At 46.5% G+C, this 20,164-nt stretch overlaps 6 protein-coding genes; 4 read left to right on the forward strand and 2 right to left on the reverse strand.

Moving 5' to 3' along the window:
- Nucleotides 1–1,256: 1,256 nt before the first annotated feature.
- On the forward strand, nucleotides 1,257–3,949 carry FFUJ_05478 (related to heterokaryon incompatibility protein het-6; the record flags this gene model as incomplete). XM_023578693.1 has 2 exons in its annotated part: nucleotides 1,257–1,562; nucleotides 1,616–3,949. The coding sequence occupies 2 exons, from the start codon at nucleotides 1,257–1,259 to the stop codon at nucleotides 3,947–3,949; spliced, it is 2,640 nt and encodes an 879-aa protein (XP_023431661.1).
- A 1,611-nt stretch (nucleotides 3,950–5,560) lies between these two features.
- FFUJ_05479 (related to N-hydroxyarylamine sulfotransferase) lies at nucleotides 5,561–6,539 on the forward strand (the record flags this gene model as incomplete). XM_023578694.1 has 2 exons in its annotated part: nucleotides 5,561–5,707; nucleotides 5,757–6,539. The coding sequence occupies 2 exons, from the start codon at nucleotides 5,561–5,563 to the stop codon at nucleotides 6,537–6,539; spliced, it is 930 nt and encodes a 309-aa protein (XP_023431662.1).
- A 718-nt stretch (nucleotides 6,540–7,257) lies between these two features.
- Nucleotides 7,258–10,987, reverse strand: FFUJ_05480 (uncharacterized protein; the record flags this gene model as incomplete). XM_023578696.1 has 3 exons in its annotated part: nucleotides 7,258–9,034; nucleotides 9,091–9,955; nucleotides 10,006–10,987. 3 exons carry the CDS (start codon nucleotides 10,985–10,987, stop codon nucleotides 7,258–7,260), a joined length of 3,624 nt encoding a protein of 1,207 aa, XP_023431663.1.
- An 825-nt stretch (nucleotides 10,988–11,812) lies between these two features.
- On the reverse strand, nucleotides 11,813–12,916 carry FFUJ_05481 (related to aldo-keto reductase family protein; the record flags this gene model as incomplete). The annotated part of the gene is made up of 1 exon (XM_023578697.1): nucleotides 11,813–12,916. The coding sequence occupies one exon, from the start codon at nucleotides 12,914–12,916 to the stop codon at nucleotides 11,813–11,815; it is 1,104 nt and encodes a 367-aa protein (XP_023431664.1).
- A 579-nt stretch (nucleotides 12,917–13,495) lies between these two features.
- FFUJ_05482 (related to calcium-binding protein caleosin) lies at nucleotides 13,496–14,464 on the forward strand (the record flags this gene model as incomplete). XM_023578698.1 has 5 exons in its annotated part: nucleotides 13,496–13,652; nucleotides 13,705–13,793; nucleotides 13,841–13,873; nucleotides 13,924–14,287; nucleotides 14,346–14,464. 5 exons carry the CDS (start codon nucleotides 13,496–13,498, stop codon nucleotides 14,462–14,464), a joined length of 762 nt encoding a protein of 253 aa, XP_023431665.1.
- Nucleotides 14,465–14,890: 426 nt separating this feature from the next.
- FFUJ_05483 (related to vegetatible incompatibility protein HET-E-1) lies at nucleotides 14,891–19,229 on the forward strand (the record flags this gene model as incomplete). XM_023578699.1 has 3 exons in its annotated part: nucleotides 14,891–15,196; nucleotides 15,251–15,890; nucleotides 15,943–19,229. The coding sequence occupies 3 exons, from the start codon at nucleotides 14,891–14,893 to the stop codon at nucleotides 19,227–19,229; spliced, it is 4,233 nt and encodes a 1,410-aa protein (XP_023431666.1).
- Nucleotides 19,230–20,164: the final 935 nt, after the last annotated feature.

The following is a 20,164-nucleotide window of genomic DNA, read 5'->3' on the forward strand; positions in this document are numbered from 1 at the left end:
GCCTTGTTTTATGTCAGCAAAGTTGTCAGAGGGCGCGGCGGACTTGAAAATGTCCGCTGGTGGAGAAGTGACGCTATCCCCAGAATGTTAGGTACCTTTCAGATTGAGCCAATAAGCGATAATGAAGAACGGAAGGATTCAATGTGAGTCACTGAGCAAATATAACGATAATAGAAAAGGACAGTGTTTTGTCCGTTGCCTATGTGGTAGAGATAGGGTATCTTGCCATTAACCCTTAGATCTGATCTCTGGTGGGCTACCGACATAACTTGGATGCGACTATTGTTCCTTGGACAAGTACAAGATTGTCTCCAGGTATAACTTATAACATTTGATTGTCGAGATAGCATTGGAATTATTGTCATGACTAGAAACTAGCTGCTTGACCTCAATCACTAAGTCGGAAGATAGTATTATCAGGTCGAAATTGAACTGCAAACAGAAGGTGATCAGTCCGATGGATTATTATGAGGAATCAAATGGGCAGCAAAGCTATTCAGATAATAAATGATAGGCGCGCCCAATATTTGATAAACCCATTCAGATGAACGGTCGTCTCTCGCAATGGCTGCAGCGACAGTCAGGCACCTGTCAGCAAATTCAGCGAAAAACGAGCTGTTAGCATAGAATGATTCGTCGGGAACATACTACCTTTGAGACTCTGTAACCCCAAGATAATGCTTCGCGATAACTGTAGTCTATGACATTTGTCTTTTCTCTATGATGCTGAGGCAGTGCTGGGTTGAAAGCATGCCAGCTGATCATTTCGCGAGGCTCAATTATGCGCCACATTACGCAAACAGGCCAATTCTTATTCCTATGAAACAGCAATACAAGTCACCCTATGGTATAATTTATGCAATATCCTGTTTTACAGGTACAGATAAAAGTCTTTGTTGAAACGAAAACATTAGCGATTTCAGCAAAGCCAACCCTAGCTAGGTAAGAGGCTGCAGATCAACCAATCAGTGCGTGCTGCATCTCGTTGCACCTAGATGCTCACGTCCTCTCCAGTAGCATCCCAGCAAGATAAATTGACCAAAAACGATGCTGCCAAGCTACTCTACCTTCACTTGACTGTTGCACAGTAGATTGCTGTGTAATTCAGCGGGGGCTGGAGGTAGAATGGGAATCATGCAGGAAGTCTGCCTTGTCTGACACAGCCACACTCCTCTACATTAAATTCCCCTCATCTCCCAGACCAGCGACCGTCGTAACCTTGAGTAACCACAGTCATCCATCCCAAGTTTGTCGCTATGGACCAGCAAGAACAAAGTTGTAAAAGGCATGACTTTTTGTTGCTACCGGCCAACGAGGCGTTCATGAGGACCTGTCTCTCCTGCGGATTAATCGAGGACTTTGAACTATCACAACAAAAGCAACAGGTTGATCCATGGGAAGGCTGGCTTAGAGCTGAGGTTCAGCCACTGTCATGGCCACATTGCGTTCAATACCCCGAGACTGTTGAAGCGACCCTTGTGAAGGCAGCGACTGGAGACAGGGAATTCTACAGCTACCGTCCAAACATGCAGACTTCGTTTCAAAGCGAAGCTCAAAGAGAGGTAAGATATTATTTACCCTTATAAACTATCAACATGCTAATCAAATTTGATAGGGAAACCCTTACGTCTACACTGATCTACCCAAGGGCTCCTGGATTCGACTACTGGAACTATCACCCGGCAGCAGGCTCGATACACTCAGTGGGCGGCTTTTCCAGGTACCGTGGGAGCAAGAAACATGTCCTCCATATTCAGCACTGTCCTATACTTGGGCAGATGATAATGGTGATGCCTCACCTTCGAATCTGATATTCCTCGATGGAGAACAGAAGGTTATGCGCATTACACGAAACTGTGATCGGGCCTTGCGAAGCCTGCGCCAGAAACACCAGTCAGTTCTACTATGGGTCGATTCCATATGCATTAACCAGTTATCTCCGTCAGAAAGGTCGCACCAGGTCGGCTTGATGAAGACCATATACTCCAAAGCAACTGCTGTTCATGCATACGTAGGAGAGATGGAATGTGGAGACGACTCGACAGGGACGGAAGCCATGGCTTTGTTACATGATATTCAAGTGAATGGCATATGTGAAATCCTGTTTCATGGGAAAACAAGCAACATTTCCGTTCTCAATAAATTCTTCGGAAGGCCCTACTTCGCTCGGTTATGGGTTGTCCAAGAGCTTCTGCTCGCTCAATCCATTACTATACATTGTGGAGAGGCCTCACTCAAGGTTACCAACGAGTCCATGTCGCAGCTGTACGAACAAGGTGTCAATGTTCCTTCGTGGGTGCGATTTGCTGGAAAGGCCAGGTCCAACGCAGAGCAGGCCCCTTTGGACCTGAGAGATCTTCTTGCCGCAACCAGTGTCTGTCGTGTCACAGACCTACGTGACAAGATATTTGGGTTACTAGGTCTTATTAGCAACGATCAGGCTTCAGAGCTCAGTCCTGACTACGAACTGACGGTCCGTGAGGTTTACATTGGAGTCGCTGCATACCTCATGCAAAATGGCCATTGTTGCGATATTATTCAGCACGCCAACCCCTACTGGGATAGGAACTGGTTTGTTAAAGACCACCGATATTGCAACAATGAGTATGGGATTCCGCCTTGGGTCCCTTTTTGGGATACAGATGTACCGCTTCAAGCTTCTGAAGGCATCTACAGACAAGTCGAACAGATCGAACTAGACAGCAAATGTCTTCTTAAGCGGGAAGCACTTTTTGACTGTTGTACAATACGTATCATAGGTGGCTGGCCTCATGACAGGAACTCAGTGTGCGACCTAGGAGCAAAATCTTGTAAAATGGTAGACGCTAAATCGGGCTTTCTTACAACCAGGATAGAGACAGTTTTACAACTCGATTCTTCGTTTGAGTCTGTTCTTACTGTTCGCTGGGAGCTTGATCAATGGGCAGACGGCGAGTATTTCACAGGGTTCTGGAATCTGAAGGATGGTGTCAAACTTGCCATTAGGAGTTTTGCATGGGCATTGAAGTGTACAGTCTCCAACGCAGATGTTCATCTGATCCGAGTCGAGGGGTGTACTGCTTTGTTCTTGGCACAGCAGACTTCTGATAGCCGAAAATATCGCCTGATCGGCTCTTGTGTCGCAGCTATAGTCTGTCCAACACCTGAGTCCAGGCCCGCTGAGATCCTTAAGCCAGGTGACCTGCATCGCTATCTACGGTTCACACCTCTTGCGGTCGAAATGATTGAGTTCGTAGCAAAGTGGAGGAACCAAGTCCTCGAGCTCACAAGGTCAGACTTGAAACGTACGGAAGAAATTTTATCAACCGAGGGCCAAAGTTGCGACTATTCCCTCGCAGACAAGACCGAGACAACGCACCCAAGTTGGAGAAGCTGGATTCCTTTCTTAAGCTTGGAAACCAGGAAAATGTTAGAGGATGATTCAGAGCTACAGAAGCAACTTCCAAATCTCGTGAACTTCTGGCACAAGGCTCATGACTTACATACGACAGTTCGAGAATGGACAAAGAGTGCCTTGCAGGTGTCAGACCACATTCGCATTCTGTGGTGGTATCAATTTCCACGGGACGTGAGAAAGGTTCTAGAAGATCTTATGGAGAAGTCGCGCGAGTTGGGAGGAGTGTTTGGGACGATTACAGGGGGCAGGCCTATCCTTCAGAGCCTGCACCATCTTTGGGCCCTACTCGACCACCTAGCAAACTGCGAGGTGAGATGGGCTGACAGTGACCTTCTAAGCTACCCAGGTGCATTGGAGGGGTTCTTTGACGACTATGACCGTCTTCTGATAGCGTTGGAAGAAGATCAATTGCTCTTAGATCAGGTTTTTCCACTAGACCTCAAAGATATACACCCTAAGTATAGCAGTATCAAGGAAACTATAAGATGGAAACCTGTATTAGAAGGACTGGTAAGAGAGAACTCAGAACAAAAAGAGATATATTTTGTATAGGTATTCAAAGTACATAGTACAATATAGACTTTATTAAATCCCTTACCCATAAGGATATCATAGTTGGTTTTATAATATTGAGGCATATAACAGTGAGTATACTCTTTGCATGCTTGGGGAATTGTATCTATACAATATACCCGTAATTTCAACGTGCGTCCAATACCTCCGCTGATTTCTGATGAAGACGCGTGCGCGAGAACGGGCCAGCCTTCTTCTGTTGATAATATGAAACTAATATCTTGATATAGACCTTCTTTAACATTGCGGTTCACACCCAGTTTGGAGGATATCTTAAGTATTTGCAGTACATATAAATGGATTATAATCTGGTTACAGATGAGGATTCGAAATCTCGTATCTCGGTGACAGTGCGCGGCTCAGCCCTACCCGGCTGATCTCAGCATCTCCTCTTTAAGATCAGCACTAGCTCTCCCTGGCAAGGAGCGATTCTCGCAACTTCATATAGTCTACTGACAAATTATGCAGGGCGACGAGTATTTTGCCTGTATGTGTTTTTTTGGTGTTCTTTACCTTTGTGGCCTTGAGGCTGAGGTCTCTTTTGACTCCTCAAACCCTATCACAGACAAATTACGCATAAAAGTCCTAAGACGGACTACTCAAGTCTGCGACTGCTTGCTGTCACACTGATGCCTCATCCGCTAGTGAAATAAGTGTATTTCGGCCATCCATTGGACATTAGAGACTTCATGTCACCAAGGCTGGCTATGGACTTGAATCTGAGAACAAGTGCATGAGCCTTCAGGGGGCTAGTGACCACTAGATCCTAGCGAGCTGACTGGCGCCTGAGAGCTAGCGAACGGTCTTACTTGGGTCCACCTCGCGATGCTGACCATTGTAGCAAGTGGCTCAAAAGGCTGACGGGCGGCGGTGACTCGAGCGGCATAGCGGCACGGGTCAACGTAATCGAAGCCGGTAAGCCAGCTTACCCTCCATTGCAATTCTCGCGGCCCCCAATAGTGCGCCCTTCATAACCCTCTGCTATCACTTATCACTTATGAATGGTTGAGCATAGACAAATAGCATATTAACCGGTGAAATATCATGCATCAAAAGAAAGTCTTATCCGAAGAAAGCCCATGTGGGAGACATTTCCAAGGCCAATGCGGCAACCATTGAGATCCTTTCCAGAGATTATTGGCTGATGTAAATCTAGCTTCAACATCTGGGGTCCGTTTTCCCACTTGGCTTCTTTGACTACGTCATAAACGGGCTAATTTCGACTCCGCAGCCCTGAATTAGCTATCGACAGCGCTGCAATGGCCCTTTTTGGTACATTAGCTTGGCATCGGCACCATCCCATGTGACGAAGCTTACGACGATCTTTACTCTTTTGAACCGTGGTTCGGGCTGTCGGTGGATGATTGTCAGCGAGTTCCGGTGTGAATGGAGTTCGTTGGTGAGATTTTGCTTCCGAGACCCGGGGAGCAGGGTTGAAGATCCTTTGGTCTTACTTGCATGCGACCGGGATACGAGATCTTGGAAAATGTTGGGTTGACGCGTATAAAAGAGGTCTGTTGGCCATGTGAAAGAGGACTCGCTTGGTGTTTGGTGAACAAGTTCGTTGTCTTACTTCGCAGATCAATCAACATGGCGACAACCAATGGAACCAACGGCAATATGCCGGTGAAGACTCGTGAGGAGAGTAACCATCACATGGAGTCGTCTATCTGGAACGATGTCAAGTTCAGACCAGATGATATCATCATCACGACCTACGCCAAGTCAGGCACAACTGTAAGCGACTCACTCATTCCTCTCAGCACGTAGCTAAAAAGGGCATTAGTGGGTTCAACAGATCGTCTCACAACTGATCCACCAAGGTGACCCAACCGTCCCCGCAGGCTCCCTCTCACCGTGGGTCGATATGCGCATTGTCCCCAAGCCCGTCATGCTGGAGCTCATCGAGTCCCAAACTCACCGCCGCTTCCTCAAGACACATCTCCCTCTTGATGCTCTTGTCTGGAGTCCCCAAGCCAAGTATATCTTCATCGCACGCGACGGTCGTGACATGGTGTGGAGTATTCATCACCATATGTATCACGCTACAGATACCTTCTACAGCTTTTTCGAGAACACGGGCTTCGAAGGCAAGCCTCCTCAGCGACCTAGTGAGAACCCCAAAGACATTTTCGATCAGCTTGTGAAGGATGATATGCCAAGTTCCATTGGTTGGCCTTTCTGGAGTCATATTCGTGGATGGTGGGAGCATCGGGACCAACCGAATCTTCTTCTTGTTCACTTCAACGATCTTAAGGCTGATCTAGAGGGAGGAATCAAGCGAATTGCTAAGTTTTTGGAGATTCCCGACATGCCGGAGGATAAGTTCAACGATGTCGTTGAGCATTCTACGTTTGACTGGATGAAAGAGCATGCGCATCTCGCGGCGCCGCCTCAGGCTGAGGTTGCTTGGGAGAACGGTGCGAAGGACTTTGTGTACAAAGGAACGAATTCAAGATGGAAGGATGTACTGTCTGAAGAGGATTGTCAAGCGTATGATGAGAGGGCAAAGAAGGAGCTTGGTGAGGAGTGTGCAAACTGGCTGCAACACGGAGGTTGGCTGAAGTGAATCATGTTTACAGAATGTCACGATACAGAGAAGTTCCCGACTTGTCATGCGTTTCTTTTTTTTCTCTCTCTTTTTTCTTTTTTAGAATTGGAGGCTACGTTACATGGGCTAAATATTCAAACACATACATATTTACCTTTGTACTAGTCAATCCAAATGAGCCAGGCTTTTCATCGACTAGTAAATGCAGTGCTAGCGGGCGACATAATTGCTGTTTCTTTCCAAGGAGCAAATACAAGTATTCTAATCAAACAAACCTTCAATATTTACACCGGTGATCTGTGATGGTGCTATATATATGTATTATAGAGAGATTTCAGCTCAGAGACTATGGCAATAAAAGGAGTTTACGATATAATACACCCTATCGGTAAGCCTGCACTTTATACTTATGTTTAATCTACGTATACCAGCGGGTTGGTAGAAAAGAAATAGAGTTAATTTGATAAAGTACTTTTCTATCATCCATAATGTAAGTGGCGCCTTTCTATGTAACTTTGGCATCTATATTGAGCCTCCTGAAAAGATGTTATTCTGTTAGTATCTAACAGCGCTTGCCAGTATGGTGAAGGTGTCATAAGCCGACTCGATATGCTTCGAAATACCTGTTGCCAGCTCGTTGGCCTTTGAAGTGGAACCACAGAGTTGGCTGCTACCTATAAGGTTCAGCTTCAGATGATGAATAAGGGTAATACATAACACTATGGTATTTCCTTTTCTAATACAAGCTTTGATTATAAGCTTTCATAGTGTTTGATCTTTGAAAGATTTCGATCATTCTGCTTTGTTGACTGGTGGGAGCAGCCTGATGTCCATCTTCATAGTGCCCCGCCGGACTATTCATATCTGCACCTTCCTCCACTAGGCGTTTGACAATGTTGAAATGGCCAGCGCTCGCGGCAGCGCAAGTTGCAGTGCCATAGCATCCTCCCCGGGCATTCAGATCAGCACCTTCCTCTACTAGACGTGCGACGATATCTGAATGGCCAAAGTAAGAGGCAAGATGAAGAGGTCTGCCAATGTTTTCTTCATCAGGCCGTAGAAAAGGACGTGGTTGGCTTAGATAAAGATAATCAATGAAAGGGTCGTTGTACTCCTCTCGTTTGTCATTTACATCAGCACCTTTGGCCAAAAGATGATTAACAATGTCCAGGTGGCCAGAGCGGCAGGCCCGCTGAAGAGCGTTGTAGTTCATTCCAACATGCGCGTCAATATCGGCCCCTTTTTCGAGTAAGAATATGACAATGTCTAGATGGCCAGAAGCAGAGGCAGCCTGAAGCGCCGTGCCACTACATGTTTGTGCATTGACATCGGCACCTTTCTCCACCAGATACATAACAATATCCAGGCGGCCATGGTCAGAGGCACAATAAAGGGCCGTAGCCATGTCTGACTCAGACTTGACATCAGCACCTTCAGAAATGAGGAGGTCGACGATATCCAAACGGCCAACTTGACTGGCAATATCATATATTCCTTCTTGCGCGTCCACATCGGCGCCTTCCTGAATCAGAAGTGCAATAACATCTTTATGGCCACCGTAGACGGCAGAACACAAGACACTACACACTCTGCCTTTAGCGTTGACATCGGCCCCTTCTCGAAGCAGACGCATAACGGCTCCTAAGTGGCCAAACTCGGAGGCAACAAGGAGGGCTTGATTAAGCCTCCATGTGGTTTTATCCCCCGTGGCGCTTGAGTCTAGCAGCTCCGTGACACAGTTTTCGTCCCCAGACCAGCTTGCGTAAAACATTTGATCCTGCTCTGGTGAAGAACAGGAAAGTGATATTAGGCCCTTAGGATACTTGTTAACTAGAATTCTCCATCGTTTGAACAGCGAGTCGTTCGAAAAGAGCTCGATGGATAAGTGTGAGAAGGTATCAAGCCTTGGCTCGCGGCAACAAGCTTCGTCCCTCCAGGTTTCCGCGGCAAATGCCAGTAGATGGTGTGTTCGTATCAGGTCTTCCTGAAGCAAGGAATAATCCATTTCCAGGAAGTATATGAGGCAAATTTCTATGATGGTCAGCCTTGCGGTAGATTCGATCAACAAGCCATCGAACTCGTTTTTAGGACAGGATAATATGAAATCCTTCACGGAAGAATGAGCCAGTTGCAGTACTGCTACTCTAGAACGTGGTCTGCCGAGCAATCGATTGTGTTGTGTAGTAGAAACCGCGAAGAATAATGTAGAACAAAGCGATGATATCTCAACTGGTAACGGCATACGATCTTCTGTAGTGAAACGCGAACCGGGTGGTGCTGTAACATCTACTGTGAGAGCATCGACAGCCGCTTCGAGCTCCAGTTCAATATCTGAGTAGGCTAGAAACTGCAGTATTCGGATGACGTACTTCTTTCTAGTACTTGTGAGGTTGTTTAATGCTCGGTGATACGTCTCGTGAAGCGTCGTTGGAAGAGTCTGAAGTGTTGTATTGACTTCCTCTGAGTTGATGCAGTCTTTCAAACGTTCTAATTGTAGAGCGACCCAACGAAATCTTGAAATCGATCATTAGCTGTTCTCACTATAGATTAGAATCTTCGGGGACTGTACACTCCATCTGCCTTTGTAGTCAAAGTATTGACAATGTTATCCAGGGTTAATGTATGGCCGTGCCAGCGACAAAAGCTTGTGGAGTTGTTCACGACATCCCGTACATACTCAGAAATATCTCTGCCCACGTTCTCTGTTATGAGGGAGATGATACTCTCTGAATCAGCCCAGGCCTCGATGAAAGTCTTGATATCACTTTCAGGACGGCTTGTGACAAGAATATGGGTATTGACCAGCTCATTGCAAAGGCTTTGTATCCAGCTGAATAGATCATCTCCCCGGGTTCTCCGGTTCTGATATTCATCTAGTGCATCAATAACAATGAATACCTCTCCCATAGCTGACATCATCTCTCGAAAGGTGGATTTGAGCTGTTCTAGAGTTGCTTGACTATTTCCACAGCCGTATTTTGAATATAGTGAGGTGATTGGATGCCGAGACTCTTGCCGGTTGCTATAGAGCTGACTGATGAAAGATCGTAGAATTGCATCAAGAGACCGTTTCCGACTATCAGTGAACGTTATGTAGAAATACAGTACTGTACAGCCGCCAAGTCCGGGGGGAGGGCTACTTCGTAGGCTTTCAATGACAATTGAGCTTAGGATACTCTTCCCTGTGCCGGAATTTCCATTTAACCAGAGAAACGAACCATTTTGGGACTTCCAGGTACGATATCGGGGGTTGTTTAACAACCATTGTCCGGTGCCTGGGTGGCATGTTTGGTGAGCCTTGTTATGATCGACAGAAGGGTCGGCTGCATTGAGCCATTTTGATATAGCATCATCGTGGATACTTGATGAAAGAGACTTGATATAACGCTTACTTTCAGAGGTTATCTGGTAAATATCCTCAACCTTGTCATGCACTATTCATCGCTATCAGCTTCCGAAAATTATCGCATGTTTCGTTACTCACATTGTCGCAAAAGACTTTCGATTCGTTCCTCCTTCAGCAAGCTGCTCGGAGCTACCTGAAGGAGTAGGTCCTTCGCGTAGGCCGCTGCGACCATCGCGGCATATCCCTGCCAGTCATTGTTCTTGTGCGAATCAGAATAGTCACAGATTCCCCTGATGACAACACACGGAAAGTGATTCATAAGTCCGGCTGCTTCCATCTCGAAGCACAAGATACCATGCTTCGCTGCGAGCTTATCGCGTAGAAGCGCATCTTTCATCAAAGAGTTACCCGATGCTATCAGACCGCAATGAATGGCAGGATTGCTTTCGTCGTCACCTCTTTCGTCTCGGTGCAGAAGGTTGTCATCACCGCAAGACTGGTTGCAGTCTATACCCTCGCCTTCTCCATGGACGAAATTCGCTTCGTACAACCGATCTGTAGACGCAGCAGGCCGTTCGTATTTCTTCTCTAGTCGCTTGTACTTTCGAAGGGCCTTATCGATGTTGCTCTGGATACTGTGACCTTCCATCTCATAAGTAGCATGCAGAGCGCTCATGGCTGTTAGAAACGCCATAGGCGGCTGGTTCAAGTGACCAGTGACAGCGAATTCCTTGCCTTGGACTGCCCTCCCATAATCGTACTGGATGACACCGCTGTTGTTTCGACCTACAGATCCAACAACGATGTCACCCAGGCGGATATCCTCAGTGCCTGGGACGCCGCCACCAATCCCGACCATGAGTACAGCTCGCAGGTTGGAAAAGGTCCTGGTCATATCTTTCAGGCCAGCCGCGGCATTGACAAGACCGTATTGCCCGTACGGCAAGACTGCAATGACCACATTGTGTTTCCCGATGCTACCCAGCGTGTAATTGTTGTCATCGTTGATGGCTGCGTTGTCAACAGGATCGTGAAGAACGTCGAGGAACGCTTTGGCTGCGATGAGCTCTTTAGTCAGGGCGCAGATCCAACCAATTGTATATTCCTCAACCTCGGGCATAGTGTGCTGCTTTGCTATCACGGAGAGATAACGGTGTGTATGCTGCTGAATGGCGATCTGTGATCTTTTGCAAAAACACCATGCGATCTGTGAGCAATAAATGCTGTGTGGTCAAAGAATGGCGGTAAGAAATGTATCGCAGCCTGATTCTTGCTTACCGCCGGCACGTAAGCACAGCCCTGGATTTTGCCTGAGCCTGCATAATATGGCGTTACTGGGCGCTTCACTCAGTAGCATGATTGGCGATCACTCCAGCTGAAATTCTGACCGCATTGGTGCCGGCATTGTGAAATTGCCCCTCAACCAATTACTTTGGGCGGACTTGCTGCGAGCTTCGTTGTCTGCTGCCGCTACCGCAGCAAATGCCTTTTCGTGTTAAAGAACTAGCCAACAGGAAGACGTCGCAAAGCATTCCCTAAAGAGTCAGTAATGCAGAGCGGCTGATAGAGCGTACCAGAGGGCAAGTCAGCGAGTTAAGCCTGTTACTTTAGGAGCACTTGAAACAGTAGCTAAATTTAGGTCGGAAAAGAAACACTTTGTATACTATATGCTCCAACTTGGCACTTTCATTTCAATTAAACTCTGTCACTACTATAAGCCCCCTTGGCAAATTTTATCAACAGCTAATTAACATCGGAGCAAATTCAGCGAATATGCAACGAGGCCTTGACATCAATTATAACCTGGAGGTCAAACGCTTTTGGTGGTGTCGAAATGTGTTGGAGAAGCTTCATATCCATTCCCCTTGATTATTCTTTATTATCACGGACTGATAAGTCAAACAGTACTATTCCAGACTGCCCGTCCAGCTTGGGGCCCACGAACCTAGCCTTGCTGCCAAAGCACAGTCTTGTCTCCAACAATGCTGACCTTATCAATCTCAACAATCTCACTATCCGTAAGCCTCCATCCAAGCGCCTCAATAGCACATTTTGCCTGCTCAACGTTCCTGATCCCAACAACTGGTAAGACTCCCTTGCTGATATTATAGTTCAGCGCAACAGCGGCGATGCTCTTGCGCCGTCTCTCAGCAACCCTCTCCAAAGTCTCAAGTACAGGCTCAAGATCCTCCATTTTATAGCTGCTGAATCGGTGTGATTTGGGTGGCGGGTTGTCCTTGGTGTACTTGCCAGTCAATCTTCCTTGCGCAAGTGATGAGTATGACTGGAAGATCATGCCGCTGGCCTTGCACTTCTCGATATTGCCGGTGAGCTCAGGGTAGCGACGGAGAATGTTGTACTCGCATTGGTTTGTCGCGAGAGGGATGTTGAACTTGGCAAGCTCATCGTTGATCTTTTGAACGTCTTCAACGTCATAGTTGGCTACTCCAATTGAGTGCGCAAGGCCTTGTTCAACGCATTGAGCCATTCCCTCAGCGATTGTTGCGATGCTCTGCGGATGGATCGGTCCATGAACCAGATAAATGTCTACGTATTCGAGGTTCATGCGCAGAAGACTGGCCTTGAGACTCTTGACGGGCGCATCGACAGGATGAATGAAGTTAGCAGCCTTGAGAGGAGTGCTGAAATATTTTGTCTGTATGACGATGGTCTCGCGGGGAATATCCTTAACCAGTTCTCCGATTATCCTCTCGCTCTCTCCATTTCCATAAGCTTCAGCTGTGTCAATGAAGTTGATGCCGGCCTCATAAAGCGTCTTCCAAGCCAACATGACCTGCGGTAGTTCCTTTTGATCCCATTGCCAAGTCGACTTATCACCCCACGACCAAGCCCCAATGCAGATATGAGAAGCTCTTACTGGCTTTTGAGCACTCGGAAACTCCACGCGAGTGCTGGGTTGGGGGCAGTATGATGTAGGAAGGACGTTGGCGCCGGCAGTTTCGGGGTCTGCCCAATTGGGCTTCTTGGAATGGAAGCCTGACACAGCAGACATGCCTGCGGAAAGGCCGGTTTGCAGTGCTTTGTCCATATTAACAGGGTCTGAAGATAAAGTACTTGGCGTTGCGTAAAGAAGAAGTATGAAGAAACTTGGCGGAAATACTAAGACAGAGATCAGGCAACCTCTTTAACCTACCGTTCTGTTATTATAGAACATATTTACTGCTGTTCCATTGATGTCTTTATGATGCAATTGTCAATGCTGTATATAATTGTGCCGTGGTGTTTACGATAAGACAGGGATGTTTGGAGTCATGATGACGCGAATCCAAGTCTGCTATGACTCCGCATCGTGGTCATACAGTAGCAGCAAACGTGGAACATCGCCTGACAAACAATTACAGGGCAATTATCAATAGGACAATTACAAAAGCCCGGTTACAAGACTAGACGATTTTGCTTGCAAATATGTTGTCGCGTTGCAGAAAGGAGTGCGATTGTTATGACTTGGCTCGGATCGATGACGTCAAATGTTTACATCCACATCTTCACATGTCAAACGTATGATTGCATTCCAGTAACCACATTTAATATAAAGCAGGTTCGCACATTTTGCTTTCCAGTTCATTCAATTACATTTGACACGATATTGTTTTTTTAACCCGCAAAAATGGACTTCGACGATCCCAAAAACACAAAGTCTTACTCTGATGCGCTAAAGGTCGATCCGAATTCCATTATTACGACTTCAATTGATGCAGTTCCTGTAACCGTTGAACGGAAGCCGTATCAACCGGGGGTTGATAAGCCTCGACTGGCCCATGCAGGTAATCATCCTCAGTCCGACATGGTCGAAGCTCGGTGGCTCACGTTATCTAGGAGTTGCGAGAGCCAATCTTGCTGCAACTCACGAGCGCCCTGAGGGAACGACCGAGAATGACTGGGCTCAACGGCACCAGGATCAAACTGTAAGGACTATACATACTCTGATGACCTCAGTGCTCATATTTCAAAGGTTCTGCAGCAGCATTGCGATTTCTTTGATAAGGTACTATCCCTCTCTCTCAGGACTTCCAACAGTATACTAATTATTGCAAGGACCACGATGGAGTGATATGGCCAATTGACACCTTCAGAGGCTTCTATCAGCTAGGCTACGGAATCATTTTATCCGTAATCTCCGTCTTGGTTATCCATGGGAACTTCTCGTATCCAACACAATCCTCGCTCCTCCCCGATCCCTTCTTCCGAATCCACATCGACAACATTCACAAGGATAAGCATGGCAGCGACACTGGGACTTACGATACCGAAGGACGATTCATTCCACAGAAGTTCGAAGACATCTTCTCCAAGTATGCAGAAGGTCGTGATTACTTGACGATATGGGATGTGAGTAATTTGATGAAAGGCCAAAGACTCATCGCCGATCCCATCGGATGGGGTGGTGCCTTCTTTGAGTGTAAGTAATGGATATACCGTGAGTCTACTACACCTACTATAACTAACTCATGATGCAGGGTTGGCGACCTACATCTTACTTTGGCCAGATGATGGGCGTATGATGAAGGAGGATATTAGAGGGATCTACGACGGAAGCCTCTTCTACAAGGTCGCCGCTCGACGAGCACCGAAGTAATAGCTTCACAGAGATACAAGGACTTAGTTGGCCCAAGAATGTGTAGCCATATCCAATATGGCTGGGAGCTAATTTTGTTGGGTTTTAGATTGAACAGCCAAGAGGCTTGATGTTGAAATCAATTTAACATTTTATGCACTAATTGATCATAATCTGCCTTCTCACATTTCCAAGCCACTCAAAAGCATAAATCACCAAGAATAGTAATCTTATGCAAAACCTGCATATAAGGCTGACTCGCTGGCGCACCGTGAGGCTGAGCTGCAGCTCACGTGGCGATAAACAGTTGGTCACGCAGCTGAAAATCTCCAAATGCTTGCATCTTTCAGAGTTGATACCTAACTTCAGTCTCTTCTGCTATCTGCAAGACTTGCTCTACTACACTATCGACACTGGCCACGCCCATCCTACCACGTCTAGTACATGATGACTAGCTCATCATGCTTATGGACAAAGGCGCGTGAAAATCTCCCAGCGGATGTCAAAGAATGGTTAGCCTCCCTCGAATATGGCATACAGCCCAGCGCGACCGCGACCGAACAGATCGATGCGCTCATTGAACAAACAACAACAAAGCAGAAAGACCTTGAAAAGTCCAACCACAGGTTTAGAAAGTATTTTGATAAGATCATTTATTGGTTAGATAAGGTCAAAGGAATTGGTGATGTCATCTCTTCCTTCGACCCCGTACATGCAGCACTCCCATGGGCTGCATTTCGCTTCGCCTTACAGGTATCGTATGACCCGATTTTGACGATCTAAGGGAGATAATTTAACTTCTTGTAGGTTATATTAGCCGAAAGAGAGCAAACAGATAGCGTCCTTCAGCTTCTTGCTTCTACCCCGCACTTGGTTTTCTCCGGTCGCGTTCTAGAGAGGGTCTATACAAATGAGTCCATAAATAGTCAAGGACCTCAGGAAGAGGTCGAAATCGGTCAACAATGCATTGACAGCTTGCACGATGAGCTTATTAAACTTTACTGCGCCCTGCTAGGTGCCCTTAAGTACTGCCACTCGATTGTTAGCCAGCATAAGGTCAAACGCAAAGCCACAGCGATATTTAACTCATCCGAGGTGGCGAGCATCCATAAGGACCTTGCAGCGCAACACACAAAGGTCCTAAGCTGCGGAGAAACCTGTCATAAATTCCTGAGTCATGTCCTGTCGCGCAAGTCTCTCGACTTGTTGGCGCAGGTCCAGCCATCTCTCGCCGAGCTAGGGGACCGAGTCCGAGAGCTACTTGTACAGATTGATGTGTCCGAGCGACGCAAGACACTTGGAGCTATCTCTTCCGTCATGTTTCGTTCTCATCACGAAGAAGTCAGCAGAAAGCGAACTAAGGGTACTTGTGAGTGGATATTGAGGAAGAACAAGTTTATTCAATGGGAGGAAAGCGACTCATGCATTGCCATTCTCTATGGGAATCGTAAGTTTACTACCTTTCAGGTTCATCGTAATTCCAGGCTAAAAAGTCGTAGCTGGAGCCGGCAAAACGTTTATCATTTCAAGAGTAATCGACTACGCCCTCGAGAAGGCTGAAACTAGCGAGGGATTGGCCTTCTTCTATTGCAAGAGGGACGAAGAGAATCGACGAAATCCTCAGGATATCCTCCGCAGTATTCTTCGTCAGCTATCCACTCCTGTCCGGGATATCGAAAGTGGAACTATCCACGCCGCTCTCAAGAACCTGCCAAACAAGCTTGCACTCAAGGGCACAACCATTAACGTGTCAACATGCGAAAACCTGCTTGGGGAGCTGGTTGAAGATTATCCCAGAACCACCATTATTCTTGACGCTCTGGATGAGTGTGACAGAAACACCCGAGAGGAGCTTATGAGGGTCTTCAGTAATCTAGCCAGTAGGAGCTCAAAGGTTCGGGTCTTTATCTCCAGCAGACATGATGAGGACATTCAACGTCACTTCAAGAATACTCCTATCATAGAAATGCTGGCAACAGACAATGAGGAAGACATCGCTTCTTTTGTTGAAGAAAAACTACTGCGCGACTCTCGCTGGGTAGAAATAAGCCCAGAACTTCAGAAAGAGATCAAAGCGAGGTTTCACGAGAAAAGCCTAGGAATGTTCCAATGGGCAGCACTCCAAGTTGACCAAATTCGCCGGTTGAAACTATGGAGTGAAGCAAATATTCGACAGCAACTTAGTATCTCACCTACCGGGCTCGATGCTGCATATGAAGTGGTCTGGAATCAGATCCACGAGATGTCTTCATACGAACAGCAGCTGGCTAGGCGAGCCTTTCAATGGACTTTATGTGCATTCAGACCCTTGGAAACACCCGAGCTATCACTTATGATGCACATCGACCCGGACTCCGGTAAGAAAGAATCCGATACAGTGTTGGAAGCGGAAACTATCCAGTGTATCTGCGGAAACCTGCTAGTCTATGATCTGCAGTCCGAAGTTTGGCGATTCTCACACTTGTCAGCCCGAGAATATTTTGAGAATTATCATTTCAACATCCTTCAATGTCATTACCAGGTTACTATTTCTTCTATCAAGTTCCTTGAAAGAGATTTGGTCTGGTTGCCACCCGATGAAAAGACACAGATTGTATCCCCCTTTCGGATAGTTGCACCGATCCGGCCGGATCCGAATAGTCGCTGTGTTGAGTATACAGCTACTTGTGACTATATTGTAACGAATGTATTCCGGCATGCCCATGAACTAGATACGCCTGAATTTAGACACATCGAACTGTCAAATCTTTTACAGAACTTTTTCGAGCCGATTTCCAAGGGCAGCTCGTCTTTCCAGGCTTGGAGGAGACTCTCGATAGAAAAGGAAAGCAGTAGATCGTTTCTCAACACAACGAGTCGAGGATCGCCAATCTGGGAAGGGTTATTGGCTACACCTCTTCAGGTAATGTCTACTTACGGGCTATTTTATATCTTGAGAGGCTTATGGGAGAAGTCTGAGGGCGAATGGGACTCATTCCCCAAGTGGTTACCATCTCCCCTTACCCTAGCTATTGATCATGGGCATGAATATATCTGGAACTTCATGTTGCTCGCAAAGGCGAACGTTAACAGCGGGATCCCGCGGCCGTTGACAGCAGCAATACGACATGAGGACATGGAAGCCTTTGAAGCACTGCTTGAAGCTGGGGCAGATGTGAACAATGTGTTTCTACAGCCTAGCTCTCTGGAAGCTCTAAGCGACCTAAGAAATTCTTGCCACATGGAGCCAGATGAACCTCTGAAAACTGCGTTGTGGGTCTTCAACAACGAAAGTCGAAGATATTTCATAGAGAGACTCGTTGATCAAGGTGCAGACGTCAAATTAAGGACACAGTTTGAAAGTGTTTTGGAGATCGCTGTCGAGTATGCCGATGAGGAAACCGTTGGTATTCTTCTCAACGCAAATACAGAGGAGTACAGTCCAGATCACCTCCTTCGACTGGCAGCTCAGAACAAGATATTCAACCTTGTTCCATTATTCGTAAAGCTTGGCGCCAATATCGAAAAGCCGTGGGAAGGGGTTTTACCATCAGTGTGGGCATTGAGGCAAGGGAATCTACCGAATGTTCGATCCTTGTTGGAAATGTCAGATACGCAAATGGACCTGTCCTGTCACAAGACCAGAGAGGCATTTCTCTCAGCTCTAAAGACGAACTGCGGTACGGAGATTTTCCCTGTTCTCTCGAACGCTGGGGTCTCCATAGATGGCAGAAAAGTTGAGGCCGATGTCTTTGACCGAGCCTTAACCTTGTATTCCAGATACGAGCGCAAACTCCGTCTCTATCCTGCCCATGGGCCTTTACCGAGTCCGTACCTAAAGGCCAAATCCCACCATGAGCTTAGCTTCTTTGGAACTTTACTCGAGGCCTTGGCAAACTTCTCGGACAGAACTGACGTCGGATTTGGGAGTGTACTAGCCGGGGCTGCTTTTCATGGCAGAATATATCATTGCCGTGCTGTTCTTGATCACGGCGAGTTTCACACCGAACAGGAACGACAAGACCAATTTCGGAACGCTTTGTTCGCTGTCATACGCGGACATCTGAGCTTTCGATCTCGGCAATCTGCTGACGATTGGTGGAGGCCTCTTGGTTACGAGATTCTTGATCCGAGACATCGCCGGGTTCTACGACTCTTGTTTAAGAGAGGGTTGGAAGTTTACATGCCAATCTATGATTCATTGGCACCGTCGCTTCCAGTGGTTCAGATCAACCTAGCGGGATATGAAGTCAGCGAACCATGTCTCATGTACGGAAGAGATCACTACGCATACTTTTCACGATTTTGGCTCTTCATCATGTGGCATCTACAGAATAGCACATCGCCACAGCTCCCAATTCGTTCGCAGCTTCGACGATGGCAGTTTCCTGGAATGTTATCGCCTACATTTACCATTGTCGCAAACTTGACGGCAGCTTCTGGCGCCCAGTCAAATTACTTCATCAAGCTTTTCATTCGCGGCAATCATTCTCAGTTTATTATTAGTCCAGCAAGTACGGAAGCTCGCAGGTCATTGAGTCATATATCAGACGACAAGAGATGGAAAAGATATAAGCCTGAGAGTTTTGGGGTCATCAGATACTCATATCATGATTTAGGAGTTGAAACATCGAATACTGAAGATGCGATTGCATCTCGCAAGTTTGAGGCCTATCAGGACTCACTTCGCGGCAACAATATGGTTTGGATTTTCCTTGCGTTGATTGTTGGATTGTTTTCTTGCTTTTTTTGCTCTACCTCTGTCGACCAGGGAATCTTAGTCAGTATTTCAAACGTCTTCGAATAGAAATTAAGTGCCTAAGAGAAGAGTGCTCTTGCCGAAAGCGAGAATTATTTCATGTAGCAGAAGCTATCCGTAGGTACCTCAAATACCTGAGTCGAGTCACCTGGCCCCGGCCCGTTTAGTCACGGCAAAACGTCAGTGGGCTCTTGATTCCCATACTCTAAAGTATTTTTCATTGCCCACCAGTGGTACCAAAACTTAAGCTTCATGTCTGCTTGTCCTCACTATCTCCGAACGTCTGCCTCTGCAGCCTTACTACAGACTTCACTGGCATGAATACTGAAAAACTCGTCTGCCATCTTTTTGTGAAAGTTAATAAGACTTAAGGTTTCAGAGATGACGGCCCCGACCTATGAATATTCAAGTTCTGTCGATCTCTAATCGCTGACCCTATGAGCAACATCAGGAACTACTGGATCCCTAAAAGAGGCATCCTTGACTCGCGAACTTAGGAAGCACTCTGTCCCGAGTTAACGTCTAATCGGCGAGCATGGCCCTTTGGAGAGGCTTCTGTCGATGAAGTTTGTATTATTTGACGGAGGCAACATTTTAAAGATCGACACGATTTTTTTGGCAAACTTTAACGTCGTGTATTTAATAACAATTAGTAGAAACCTCTTAGACCTCTTATGGTTAATTATTTACTCATGAAAACGGCCCTATGGGGAGTGTAAAATGCTCTCCTAGCTTTACTGAATTCGATGTCAGGCCGAGCACGGTTATCCGTTATATAATGTCTATTCAACCAGCGTAAAACCTAACTAACCTACATCCGAACTTATCATACAAAGAGTTACATAAAACAAAAAAAGGTCTGTTATAATTCAAGCGTGATACTTTCAAATGTATTATTATCAAGAATCAGGTTGTCCCTATATGGACATCAGTCGTGAAATGTACAAAGAAGGTCAATATTCGAGAAGTGAAGGGCCGAGGCC

Source organism: Fusarium fujikuroi, chromosome FFUJ_chr06 (genome assembly GCF_900079805.1).
Source record: "Fusarium fujikuroi IMI 58289 draft genome, chromosome FFUJ_chr06".
NCBI lineage: Eukaryota > Fungi > Ascomycota > Sordariomycetes > Hypocreales > Nectriaceae > Fusarium > Fusarium fujikuroi.